This window comes from Chenopodium quinoa, unplaced genomic scaffold, assembly GCF_001683475.1.
Source record: "Chenopodium quinoa cultivar QQ74 unplaced genomic scaffold, ASM168347v1, whole genome shotgun sequence".
NCBI classification, from domain to species: Eukaryota; Viridiplantae; Streptophyta; class Magnoliopsida; order Caryophyllales; family Amaranthaceae; genus Chenopodium; species Chenopodium quinoa.
Window position 1 is genome coordinate 1,489,978 of NW_018743792.1, and position 12,597 is coordinate 1,502,574.

General features: G+C 41.1%; 1 protein-coding gene across 1 annotated transcript; it reads right to left on the reverse strand.

The window, feature by feature from the left end:
• Positions 1–11,023: 11,023 nt before the first annotated feature.
• On the reverse strand, positions 11,024–12,037 carry LOC110685260. Its single transcript, XM_021861758.1, has one exon. It carries the CDS (start codon positions 12,035–12,037, stop codon positions 11,024–11,026), a length of 1,014 nt encoding a protein of 337 aa, XP_021717450.1.
• Between the last annotated feature and the right edge of the window lie 560 nt (positions 12,038–12,597).

Consider the following 12,597-nt stretch of genomic DNA (forward strand, 5'->3'; position numbering starts at 1 on the left):
TTTGCTACCAGTTAACTTAGCTTCTTCCGTTAGGTTCCATTAGTGGTCAGCTATTAAACTTTATTTCTCGTTTTATGTGCCCAAAATTGTTCCGCTATGATTTTGAGGGTCATTTTGGGTCTTAAGGAACCAAATTGCACTTGGATTTGGCAAAAAAAATAATATAAATGTTTGTTTTGCTTATTAAGAAATATCTAGATTTGCAGTGACGGCAACAAACCCTGAGTCTATGCTATTTCCATCATCATCCTTTTCTTTCTCTTTTCTTTCTTCTTCTCGGATTTGTTGTCTGTCCGAGAGTAGGTGAACTTGGACTTCAAGACATACGATTTGAGCATGCCCTTCTCGGCCAGCTTATCTAGCAACCTCTTCAAATTGTTGCAGTTGTTCGTGTCATGCCCCACATCCTTGTGGTAATGACAGTACTTGTTCTTGTTTCTGTACTGTGCCGGCCCTCTCAAAGACTGAGGCTTTTCGAACTCGAACTTGTCTTTGATTTCCATCAAAATTGAATAACAATCTTTGTTGTACTCGTACTGAGGCTCGTATGTCCTGGCTTTCTTTGCCTTCGTCTGTTGGCAGCCGGCCTCCTAGACTTCTTTTCTTTTGTTGCTTCCTTCCTTATTTTTCCCAGCCGAGTCTTGCTAAGAAGATTGTTTCTTCTCGGCCCCCTTGGCCGGCTCTTCTGATTTTGTAAGGGAATAAAAATTAGCTACCTCAATATATGATTCGGCCTCCCGCAGAACACCTGTGTATGTCCGAATCTTTTTCCTGATCAGATCAAAATTGAAACCATTATGCCTTAAACCTCGAAAGGAACTCCGAGTAGGCCATCTCATCCGGCAGATTCTGAGTTTGAGCTTTCTCCAAGTTGAACCTCTAGACGTACGAGCGCAACCCCTCTTTCTTTCCTTGGACGATGGTTACCAAATTAAGACTAGTCTTCCGGGGTGGAATATTGTAGGAGAAGTTTCCAACAAATAATAAGTTGAGCATTGTGAAGCAATTGACGTACGAGCGCAACCCCTCATTCTTTCCTTGGACGATGGTTGCCAAGTTAAGATTAGTCTTCCGGGGTGGAATATTGTAGGAGAAGTTTCCAACAAATAATAAGTTTAGCGTTGTGAAGCAATTGATGCATCCGGCCGGCAGACTATTAAACCAGTCTTGAGCCACACCCTTGAGGGTAGCCGGGAAGATCAAAGGTGGCATCATCCACACTCTGCAAGTACATCAGATTTCTATACAAGGTAAGATGCCCTTCCGGGTTGCCTGTACCGTCATAGACACCCACTACTACGCTCTTCACTTTAGCTGGAGGAGTAGAGTTGAGAATTTCTTGAGAAAACGAAGGCGGCTTGTCACCAAGATTCAACGAGTGCATTTGCTAATCAATAAGTTGAGATTGTGCGGCCGGTCCGCCCAGGTATGCTGCCTAGTCATACAGCTAGCCATACTGCCCGTACTGCCCATAGATAGGGGGAGTAGGCGGCAGAATTACAACATAATTCTAGGGCATCTGGAATTGAGGTGGTTGAGTTAATAGAACTAGCGTTGGAGTATGGTGAGCTTGACTCCTGCTGGTCCTGACCGATCTGGTATGCTTGGAGGGAGTATGGTTGAAGAATTAATCCGGCATGGTAGAAGTGGAGGCAATGTCCGAGTAGTGTGCTTGCTCCCGCTGCTTATGCCGGAGATAGTCTCTAGCACCTTTACAGCGCTGGGACGACTTGTTCGTTGTTGGGTTTTGTAGCGTCCAACACTACGCGGAAAAGAAACCTGCCTACTAATTAAAGTAACTAAACATGCAATCACATAATTAAACAACAAAAGAGAGAGAGAGAAAGAAGACCATACCCTCGATGCGTGCTTCGCTCCCATAGAGCTCGGACTTCAAAGCCTTAGCTCTGTAAGCGCAAGAGCCTCCGACAAAGTACACCCTCGAGACCTGACCTGAACGGCCTCTAACCCGAAGGTTAGTCGGGGCTAGACCAAGAAAAGACTAGAGTATTACAAACTTAAAGGTTTTCTCACCTATAGGGAGATGCCTTATTAAGTTCAACTCAAGTGGTTTTTCCCAAACCCAAAACTTGGGTATTTATAGGGAAAAGAGACTTGATCTCCGTTCTCCCAACAATGTGGGAGAATTGCATTTTTCCACTAATTTATTTAAATCAAAAAACAAATTAAAATGCAAAGCAATCAATAAGCTCCAAGTGTCACATGGAGGGAGAAGGTTGGTGATGACCACCAAAGCGGGGACCAAAACATCTTGATCCCCAAGCCAAACACGAAGAAATGGTCCCCTCCCTTGACCGGGTTTAATCACGCCACTTGGCTGGCTGGCAGCCTGCCTTGGCTGCCAAGGCTGCCAGCTGGCGCCTAGCACCAAGGCTAGGCAGCCCAGCCAACCAGCACACTGCCAGCCAACACATGCATGTGATGCTTCTACTTGGTGCATGCTGTTGTGCGAGTGGCGAGTGCTGGTTGGTGCTACTACGCTAGCAAACACGCATGCACAGCCCAGCACACATAGCATGCTGTTGCGATGCTGCGATGCTGCTGCTTGGTGCTGCTCGCTAGCAAGCACGCATGCACAGCCCATAGCACAAGCACGCATAGTGTGCTGCTGTGCGAGTGTTATGCGTTGCATGCTTGCGGCTGGGCGCGTGGCCAAGCACACGAGCACGCTAGCATGCGCTAGCTGCTAGCATGCTTGCAGCCATGTGCACCAGCCTCGCTAGCATGCTCAGTCTAGCACGCAATATATGATAGGCATGCAACATGCCTTATGATGCGCATGGTAGCTTAGGCTAGCCTAGCACTCGCATGGCTAGGCTAATGCGAGGCTACGGCCTAGCTCGAACTTGTCGCTTGCTTGATTTCCCATCTCGTCGAATTCTAAACTCGACTCGACTTGCGATGCTCAGTTTCGTAATACTCTAACGACTCATCTAATTCTTCAGATTAATTCGTCGCCTCGGATCGATTACTCGATTGGGTGTGACCCAAAGGGTTCAGTCGAGATTAAGCTGCAATATTAAATACACATTAATATTACTGATCGGAAGCAGCCTCAACCTAGGCATTCCGATCACTTGACCTCACTGAATATTTAGCTTAATAATTCCAAACCCTCTATCGGAATAATACACTTGTTGGAAGGACGGAGTTCCTTTTAATCTCCCACTTGTCCTTCCGGACAAGTGTGCAGTTAGTGTACAGCCCATTTCCTATGTCACTTAATATCTCTTCATGAACTATAAGGTAAGATTCTTCGTCATCCTTATTACGTCCAGAAGTGTTTCTCGATTTCCCAGTTCGACTTTCAATAAGCAGATGATTTCCAAAATCCATCTTAGCACGGCCATGCATTTTCACAGTCTCGCTCTTCAAGAGGCCTTGTAAACAACAAAGACATGTTTCCTATTGTTAATAGGGGGACATTCCCAGTCTTGCATTGTTAGCCTCCTTTACTAAGAGGACCTAGCCGCCCGAGTGTTTCTGTTATAATCCCCATTTACAGCAGACGTTTGACAACATCAAAACGGACTAGTACTCAAACAAGAGAACTTACAATACTCAAGGTCGGGGAAAAAGGTTCCGATAGCTATAATGAGAAATATACTTATGACGATTTTAAATCTCTTAAAGTATTCTTATAGGTCAATCTGGAATAGTTCTAAACCAATACCTGTGCAAATGATTTATGACAATTATGTCCTCGTAGCACAAGAAACGGTGTTATAAATCATACTACAAACTAATCTCAAGTGGTCATTAATCGTTCATCATTTAAATGACCTTGATTAGGGATAAAAATCGATTGAAATATTCAATGTTCACTTAATAGGTGTTTCTTTATCCAAGACATTGTCTTGATACCCTATTTTGAATATTCTCAGAAATCGAATGGACTTTTTATTTAATTCTAAACCACAATTAAATAGTTTGTGGAATTTATTAGTAAAATTTTTATTCCACTATGAAACTTTTCAACGTTTCATCTCATGATAAATGGTTTTCCCCAAATTTTTCAAGAGTAACACTCTTCACAAAACATTTATAGAAATTATACCCATATTTAATATGCTTGATTTCTTTCATGCAATTCTGGTGAATGTTGTCGTTCACTTATTGCATAGGTTTAGATATGATTACTTTGCAAATCTTAGCATCTTTATTATCGAACACTTTCATAATAAGATGATAAAATTTGAGAGTGTTATGGATCATATGTGATTTAGGATTTATTGTCCAAGTAATGGCCCCCACTCATTTTCATGATTTGAGACCCTTCAACTTGACAACCTACAATCATTAACATTCGACAACGAACATTCCATTGAACACCTTCTTATTATTTCCTTCCAGGCAACAATATTCTCAGCATATATTTCAGTAGACTTTCTGATGGTGCTTTGCTCGGATTTCATTCCAAACGGCTCACAATGATTTGGGAGACCCTAATCACTTGTGATTTTGGAAATTTACCTTAAATTTTCTCACATTATACATGGATACGCGTCCATTTTACCATTCTCAAGCCACGACGCATCCTAGATCATGCTTATAAACGGCTTTCTTATTAAGGATCTAATCCTTGCTAAGGATGTGCTTGCAACATCAATTCTCAAATTACATTCGTTTCCATGCGTCAAGAACTTATCCCCTTTTACTTATCAAAGTACTTTGGATTTTTCTTGATCATAATCTAACGATTCATCACTAAGATTTAAATTGATTGGTATTTTATACTTCTCATGCTCCAAGCATGTGAGTTGAGTGACAACTCCATATCATAACATACATGATGGTTTTAATTGCCGAATTATTCCCAATATTGTTCCATTCATGTGACCTTTTAGCTCATCCAGTTTCACCGAGTCTTGCTAAATTGTTTGCTATGTGATACGGTTGAAAGTCTCTACTAGAGTCTTTCTTGTTTGACTTAGTATTTGCCTAGCTTATACTTAGTCTAAACATTTACTTAGTTTTATACATATAGGTCGAAAGCCTTTCAAAGTCCTTCACGTTTAACACGGTAAATTCGTCTACTCGTTTAAACATTTCATTAAGTCTATCCAATAGATCTTAATTCCCACTATGTACTAAGTATCGCCTTTTGCTTGGTCCATTGTCGAAAATCCTTTCAAATCTAAGATTTTAACATTTGACAGTCATTTCACAATAGAGTTCGTAAACTTCTCGTTGGACAATACAAGATTGACTCTTGCTCCCACTAAACTTGTTCATAAGAATTTATGTGATTCTCCATAAGCCAAACCTTATATTAACTTTATCGGAATACAAGTTCCAATTCCTACATGCAATGCTTCACTTAATCCCACAATGGTTATCTTGAGCTTGCTTTAAAATCTAGCATTATTTAGAATTACAAAACCCTTAGACTATTCTCATAGTCTCTTCCAAAATCCAATTTTAGGAAGGCGGTTTCGTTATCTATTTTGCCATATTTCATATGCGCATTTTTCCTAGAATAATCATAAAAAGACTTAAGTGTTCCGATTGGTGAATAGGTTTTTATTAAAATCAACGCCGTAAATTAATTATATCCTTTTCAACCAATCTAGCTATGTATGATTATGCATTTCCACATTTTAAATCACCTTAATTACTTATTAGTTATAATAATTAAAGAGAGCGCGGCTCCGATACCGTTGTTGGGTTTCGTAGCGTCTAACACTACGCGGAAGAGAAACCCGCACGAGACCCGCCCACTAATTAAAGTAACTAAACATGCAATCACATAATTAAATAACAAGAGAGAAAGAGGGAGATAGAAGACCACACCCTCGATGCGTGCTTCGCTCCTATAGAGCTCGGACTTCAAAGCCTAAGCTTCGTAAGCGCGAAAGCCTCTGACGAAGTCCACCCTCGAGACTCGACCCGAACGGCCTCAACGCCGAAGGTTAGTCGGGGCTAGACCAAGAAAATACTAGAGTATTGCGAACTTAAAGGTTTTCTCACCTATAGGGAGATGTCTTATTGAGTTCAACTCAAGTGGTTTTTCCCAAACCAAAAACTTGGGTATTTATAGGGAAAGGAGACTTCATCTCCCTTCTCCCATCAATGTGGGAGAATTGCATTTTTCCACCAATTTATTTTAATCAAAAAACAAATTAAAATGCAAAGCAGTCAACAACCTCCAAGTGTCACATGGAGGGAAAAGGTTGGTGAGGACCACCAAAGGGGGGACCAAAACACCTTGTTCCCCAAGCCAAACACCAAGCAATAGTCCCCTCCCTTAACTGGGTTTGACCACGCTACTTGGCTGGTTAGCAGCCTACCTTGGCTGCCAAGGCTACCAGCTGGCGCCTAGCACCAAGGCTGGGCAGCCCAGCCAGCCAGCACATGCATGCGCTGCTGCTGCTGCTTGGTGCGCGCTATTGTGCGAGTAGCGAGTGCTTCTTGGTGCTACTACGCTAGCAAGCACGCATGCACAGCCCAGCACGCATAGCATGCTGCTGCGATGCTGCTACCTGGTGCTTCTCGCTAGCAAGCACGCTTGCACAGCCCATAGCACAAGCACGCATAGCGTGCTGCTGTGCGAGTGCTATGCGTTGCATGCTTGCGGCTGGGAGCGTGGCCCAGCATACGAACACGCTAGCATGCGCTTGCTGCTAGCATGCTTGCGGCCATGTGCACCAGCCTCGCTAGCATGCTCGGTCTAGCACGCAACGCATGATAGGCATACAACATGCCTTGCGATGCGCATGGTAGCTTAGGCTAGCCTAGCACTCGCATGGCTAGGCCAATGCGAGGTGGCCTAGCACATTAGCATGGCTAGGCCAATGCGAGGTGGCCTAGCTCAAACTTGTCGCTTGCTTGATTTCCCGTCTCGTCGAATTCTAAACTCCACTCGACTTGCGACGCTCAGTTTCGACGCTCAAGCTCGATATCCGACGACTTTGTTCGTAATACTCTAACGACTCATCTAATACTTTCGGATTAATTCGTCGCCTCGGATCGGTTACTCGATTGGGTGTGACACGAAGGGTTTAGTCAAGATTAAGCTGTAATATTAATTATACATTAATATTACTGATCGGAAGCGGCCTCCACCTAGGCATTCTGATCACTTGACCTCATTGAAGAATTTGCTTAATAATTCTAAACCCTCTATTGGAATAATACACTTGTTGGAAGGACACCATTCCTTTCATTCGCCTTCCTCTTTGGCTGCTAAGTCTGCCTCCCAGCCGATTGTGTTTTCTGAAGGAGCCTGGACCAGTTCATCCGGGGCACCCTTGGTGACCTTGCATGTCGTCTGAATGGGGTGTTCCCAGCATCCACATTGTTGGCCGTCTTGGCCTGAGGTTTCTTTCGGACACCCTCGCCTTCTCTTATGGACAGCTGTCTAGAAGAAGAGGGGATCTTACTCACAGCTGTCTAGAAGAAGAAGAAGGCCTTCAAGAAAGCAGCTATGACCGGGGGATCCTCCGCCTCATGGAATGAAGCGGTAAAAGGATCGCTAAAGTTGATTGTGGCGATTATATTCTTTACATTCCCGTCCTCACCAGGACCAAGTGTCTGACCATCTTTAGCCATTTCAAACGTGTATCCCGACATATGGCACCAAATGTTTCAGGGTTTTTTTTGGAATCCCTCGGGATACAAGTCTTGAACACGACCGGATTGACTCGGACACCTGCAAAAAAACGAATATTCCGATTGACGGAATATTCGCCTCCGACAATCAAGTTAGTGACAGGAAAACGAAGTAATGTAGAGAGAGAAAGTAGAGAGAAGTTGTTTCAATGCTCTTGAATGATGTCTTAATCCCCACTCCCATCATAAATGATTGGGGTATTTATAAGGGCGGGAAAGTGTGCCACATTAGAGCTAGTGCCCTAAAACGCTGGGCTCTGATTGGCGGCGTAATCAAATAAGGATACGTGTCCTTTGGGGGCGCCGTTTTACGACTTTCTTGGGATTTGGGCATCCTGATGTAAGGAGGTCTTTATCTCATTAAGGTGCTCTTAGGGTTGCTACGTGTCATCTTCCTATAGTGACACGTTTCTCCCTTTAATTGGGCCACGTGTCACTATGGGATTGGACCACGTGTTAGGGTATTTTTTACCCTAACAAACACCATTCCGCCCCTCCCTTCTTTTCATTAAGTGGAAAACTTTAAAAGCAATAAGAGCCTTATTTATGATCAAGCGATTAGGGACAAAAGTACTCTGATTTACTGAAATAATTGATCCAAGCATCGATACAATTTATTTGAAAGAGTTATAGAAATAATTTTATTGAGCACATTACACAAATTAATGGGTCTAAACTCTGTCATTCATTCTAACCGGATCATTACATTTCGGAATTAAAACAATACAAGTGCAATTTACCTCATTAAGATTCACCTCGCCCCTCCATCACTCCTTCAAAAACCAAAAAATATCATTTCCCACAGTGCTCCAAAACTTCTAAAAAACCAATGTATGCATTCCATCCGGCCTCAGAGCTTTATTAGGGTGCACTGGAAAAAGAGCAGCTCGAATTCCACCCCCTGGGTAGGTTATGTTTCCAACTTCGCCCCCATATCCTCTGTCAAAAGAGACTTGATACCCTCAATAGTTGTCTTATACTCACTTGGATTGTACGACGCGAAGAGCTTCCCAAAATAATCTAAGATAACAACCTCAACTCCATCCCTTTTTTCAAAGTCTTCCAATTTTTGTTGTCATCATACAAACCCATAATGGAGTTGCGCATTCTACGCTGGCTAGCTTTATGTTGGAAGTACGTACTTAGTATTGTTGTCCTCGTCCCGAAGCTCATTTGCACGTGCCCTTGAGTACCAATACGACTCCTCAAGTCTGCGAAGTTCATCAATTTCATCACAGATAGCATTACATTGTCTAAGCAGTCTTGCGTCAAGTTGGTCCCCTTGGATATCATGTAAACACTGAACAACATTTTTTTTATGCTCTTTTTTATAACACCGAAAGTTGCAGCAGCCCAAGAAGAAAGACTTTCTGCCAATCTCGCCATTATGTGGTGTATTGGATTGATCATACCAAGTAGCCATGATTCGGACACAACCTTCCTACAATCTTCATTCGAGAGCCAAAGTACCTCAAAGAAAAATATCTTCCCTTTCTTGTCCCTCTCATTTTTTTCCCCAAACCTGAGAAGGATTGCCGAGTGGTCAGAGTGACAAAGTGGGAATTTAAGAGCCTCCTAGTAAAGGAAATGAGAACACTAATCCCTCGTAGCAAGATATATATCCAAGCGTTCTCTCACCAATGTCTCAACCGTAGTGCCTCGTTGCTAAGTAAATATACTACTCCTATAGCCAAGATCACGAAACACGCAATCATCTACCACACTTCAAAAGTTTGCCTCTCACAGCACCACCACTCTTTTCATTCATACCTAAGATTTCATCAAAGTCTACGAAGCATAGCGTAAGAAGAGAGCTATTAGCCTTTAGATTCCTCAATAATCTCAAGTTTTATGTTTATTCTCAGTTTTAAGCCAGCCATACACACCAATTGCCTTCCACAACGGAACATCATTGTCATCACAAACATTAACCTCAATATGGTGAGCCGAGAAAGAACACACATTAACATCTATCTCCTTCCACCGCATTCCCAAACCACCTGATCTCTCCTCACTACTTAGACAGATACCATTTGAGTAACCATTCCTATTATGAATTAATTCCAATCTACAGTTACCAATTTTTGTTTCCATCACAAAAATAATGTTTGGCCGATCTCGAGCCTTAACTGACAATGGATTGCCAAGCCCAAAGCAGTTCCAACTAAAGATTTTCATTATCCTTCGCGGAGTTGGCTACACCCAACCTTTCTTACTTGAGTGGAAATCACCCCAACATTAACATCATGGAGCCCCTCACTCTCTTAGGCCCCCCAATATCATTCCCTATTACTGCAATGTCATTAGTAAGCTTAAATTTATGCTTACCAAGCTGCAAAATTTAGCAGTTTCATCAATCTCCATACTTACGTACTCAAGTCCCTGATTACATGCAACCTGTTTGACGTTCCTACTCTACGATTTTTCAGTAGAGGCTCCACACGAAAACACAAAAGGCCCATCAGTACTAGTAAAAAATCCCGTGACAATGTCAACACCCCCACTCTTCACACCCTTAGAGCATGAGCATTGGTGAGGTTACTCACACCTATGCAAATCACCTTATTTATTTATCTCTTTTCCAAATCATCTTCAACCTCACTTTCCACTATCTTCAGCTACTAGTATAAGTCACCTTAATTATTTATCTACAATGGTGAGGTTACTCACCATTCTCTCTCCTAATTTTTTTATACTACCCCATCATTTATTCTTTCTCACTCTTGTTTTATTTATTATTTTTTAAAACATGTATTACTCTCTATTATTTATTTGTAATTTTTGAACTTACATAATTAATTAAAAAAGTTAAACATTGTTAATTTTTTTCTTTTTAATTAGAGCATTTTAAATAGAACAATATTAATAATCACTTGTGTATGTAAGTTGTTTCAATTTTTTTTCTAATTTTTGAAATGAAAAGTACAAAAATAATATAATATTTAAATAACATAGCTTATATAGCAAAGACATCTATTAAAAATTAAAATACAATGTTCATTAACAACGACTTTGGTCATCTCTTCATTCGTTGCCGAAACGTCCCCATATATGCTCAACCAAGTCATTTTTTAGTGCAATATGGGTCTCCCTATCACGAACATTATTTCTATTTTCCATATAACCATTTAGATTGAGCCTATCCAATCGTCCACTTCTCACGGTAAATGGTTGGTTGTTGTTACCAGTTGGTGATCCAGCTAAATTTTGCGGTTGATCATTGATAAATTCAGTTGCATCATAATGCAAATATCCATCTCGCTCATCTTCAACAATCATATTGTGCATGATAATACAAGCCATTACGATTTTCCATAAAATTTTGGTCGACCATGCTAGACTTGGTTGACGTATTATTGCAAATCGAGCTTGTAACACTCCAAAGGCACGTTCAACGTCCTTTCGATAACTCTCTGTTCTTGGTAAATAATTTGTGCTTACCAGTTTGTGGATGTTTGATTGCTGGGATAAATGTTGCCCATTTCGGATAGATACCGTCTGTAAGATAATAACCCATATTGTATGTATTTCCATTGACATTGAAGGTAACCTCTGGAGCTTTTCCCTCACATATATCAGAGAACACCGGCGACCGTTGGAGGACATTTATATCATTACAAGAACCTGGAGTGCCAAAAAAAGCATGCCATATCCACAAGTCTTGCGAAGAAACAGCCTCCAAGATCACCGTTGTTGTTTTACTTCTACCTTGATACATTCCTTTCCATGCACGCGGACAATTTTTCCACTCCCAATGCATGCAATCAATGCTGCCCATCATACCAGGAAATCCACGAACATAACTTTCACGGAGGAGTCGTTCAGTATCCATATTACTCGCTCTCCTCAAGTACTCTGGTCCAAATTGAGCTACGACCCCTTCAACAAAGTGAGCAAGACCTTCTCTTGCAGTACTTGACGCAATTTTAAGATACTCGTCAACTGCATCGGCAGATGTACCGTATGCTCGAATTGCTGCAGTGCATTTTTGGAGGGGGGATGCACCTAGTCTTCCGGTGGCATTCGGCCTTTGTTGAAAGTAAACATCACTTTCGCTTAGTTTATTAACAATGCGTGTGAACACATTCTTACGCATGCGAAACCGTTGACGAAACATATTATCAGGGTACAATGGTTGGGGACTAAAGTAATCGTTATATAACTGAATATCAGCATATTCTCGATCTCTTGGTACATACCACCTTTGGTACGTAGGTTCAAGAGTGAAGGGGACCTGGTAAGGTGATGTTACAAAGGGAACAACAGCTATATTGATCGCTTCCTCGATAAATTCATCTTCTTTTCGCCTTTGGGTAATTGATTCATGCCACTCTACATAGTCGTTCACCATGTAATCAAATAACCCTGAACTAGATGAACTAGAAGAATTTGAATCAGAGTTCATTTTGTAATATTTTTTGGTAGAGCGGAAGAGAGAGGTTTTTTTTTTATGTAGAAATAATACTTATATTTATGTATTGAAATATGAAGTGTAGCCCCCTTATTTATAACTTCTAAAATTATTCAAAACAAATAACTAGTAATTATTATGATATATGGGCACACAAGTATAAGAGATATGATTTTCGATAAGGTTTACAGATTTTTTACATTGGTAATTCATTGAATGGATAAACAACTCAAAAAGATTACATTTCTGATAAGGTTTGTAGATTTCTTTTGTATAACAATTCAATGTATGGGTACACATAACAGCAAAAGAAGAGATTCTCTGATATTGCTTACAGATTTTCTGTCAACATGTGACATTTCAATGTAGCATTGCATGTCGGTCATATTTTACAACATTTCTCATTATGGAGCTAATTTTATATTATTATTTACAAGAAATAATTTATTGGGTAATAAACAAAGAGCATTTAAATTACGCATATTTCGTAGTGGAAATTCCGTCGCTATACAGCCTGTTTCTTGTAGTGGAAATTGTCAAAACAACATAAGTAA

Excerpts from the sequence above, each read along its gene's own strand:
- LOC110685260 (XM_021861758.1), bottom strand. The coding sequence starts at position 12,037 with ATGAACTCTGATTCAAATTCTTCTAGTTCATCTAGTTCAGGGTTATTT.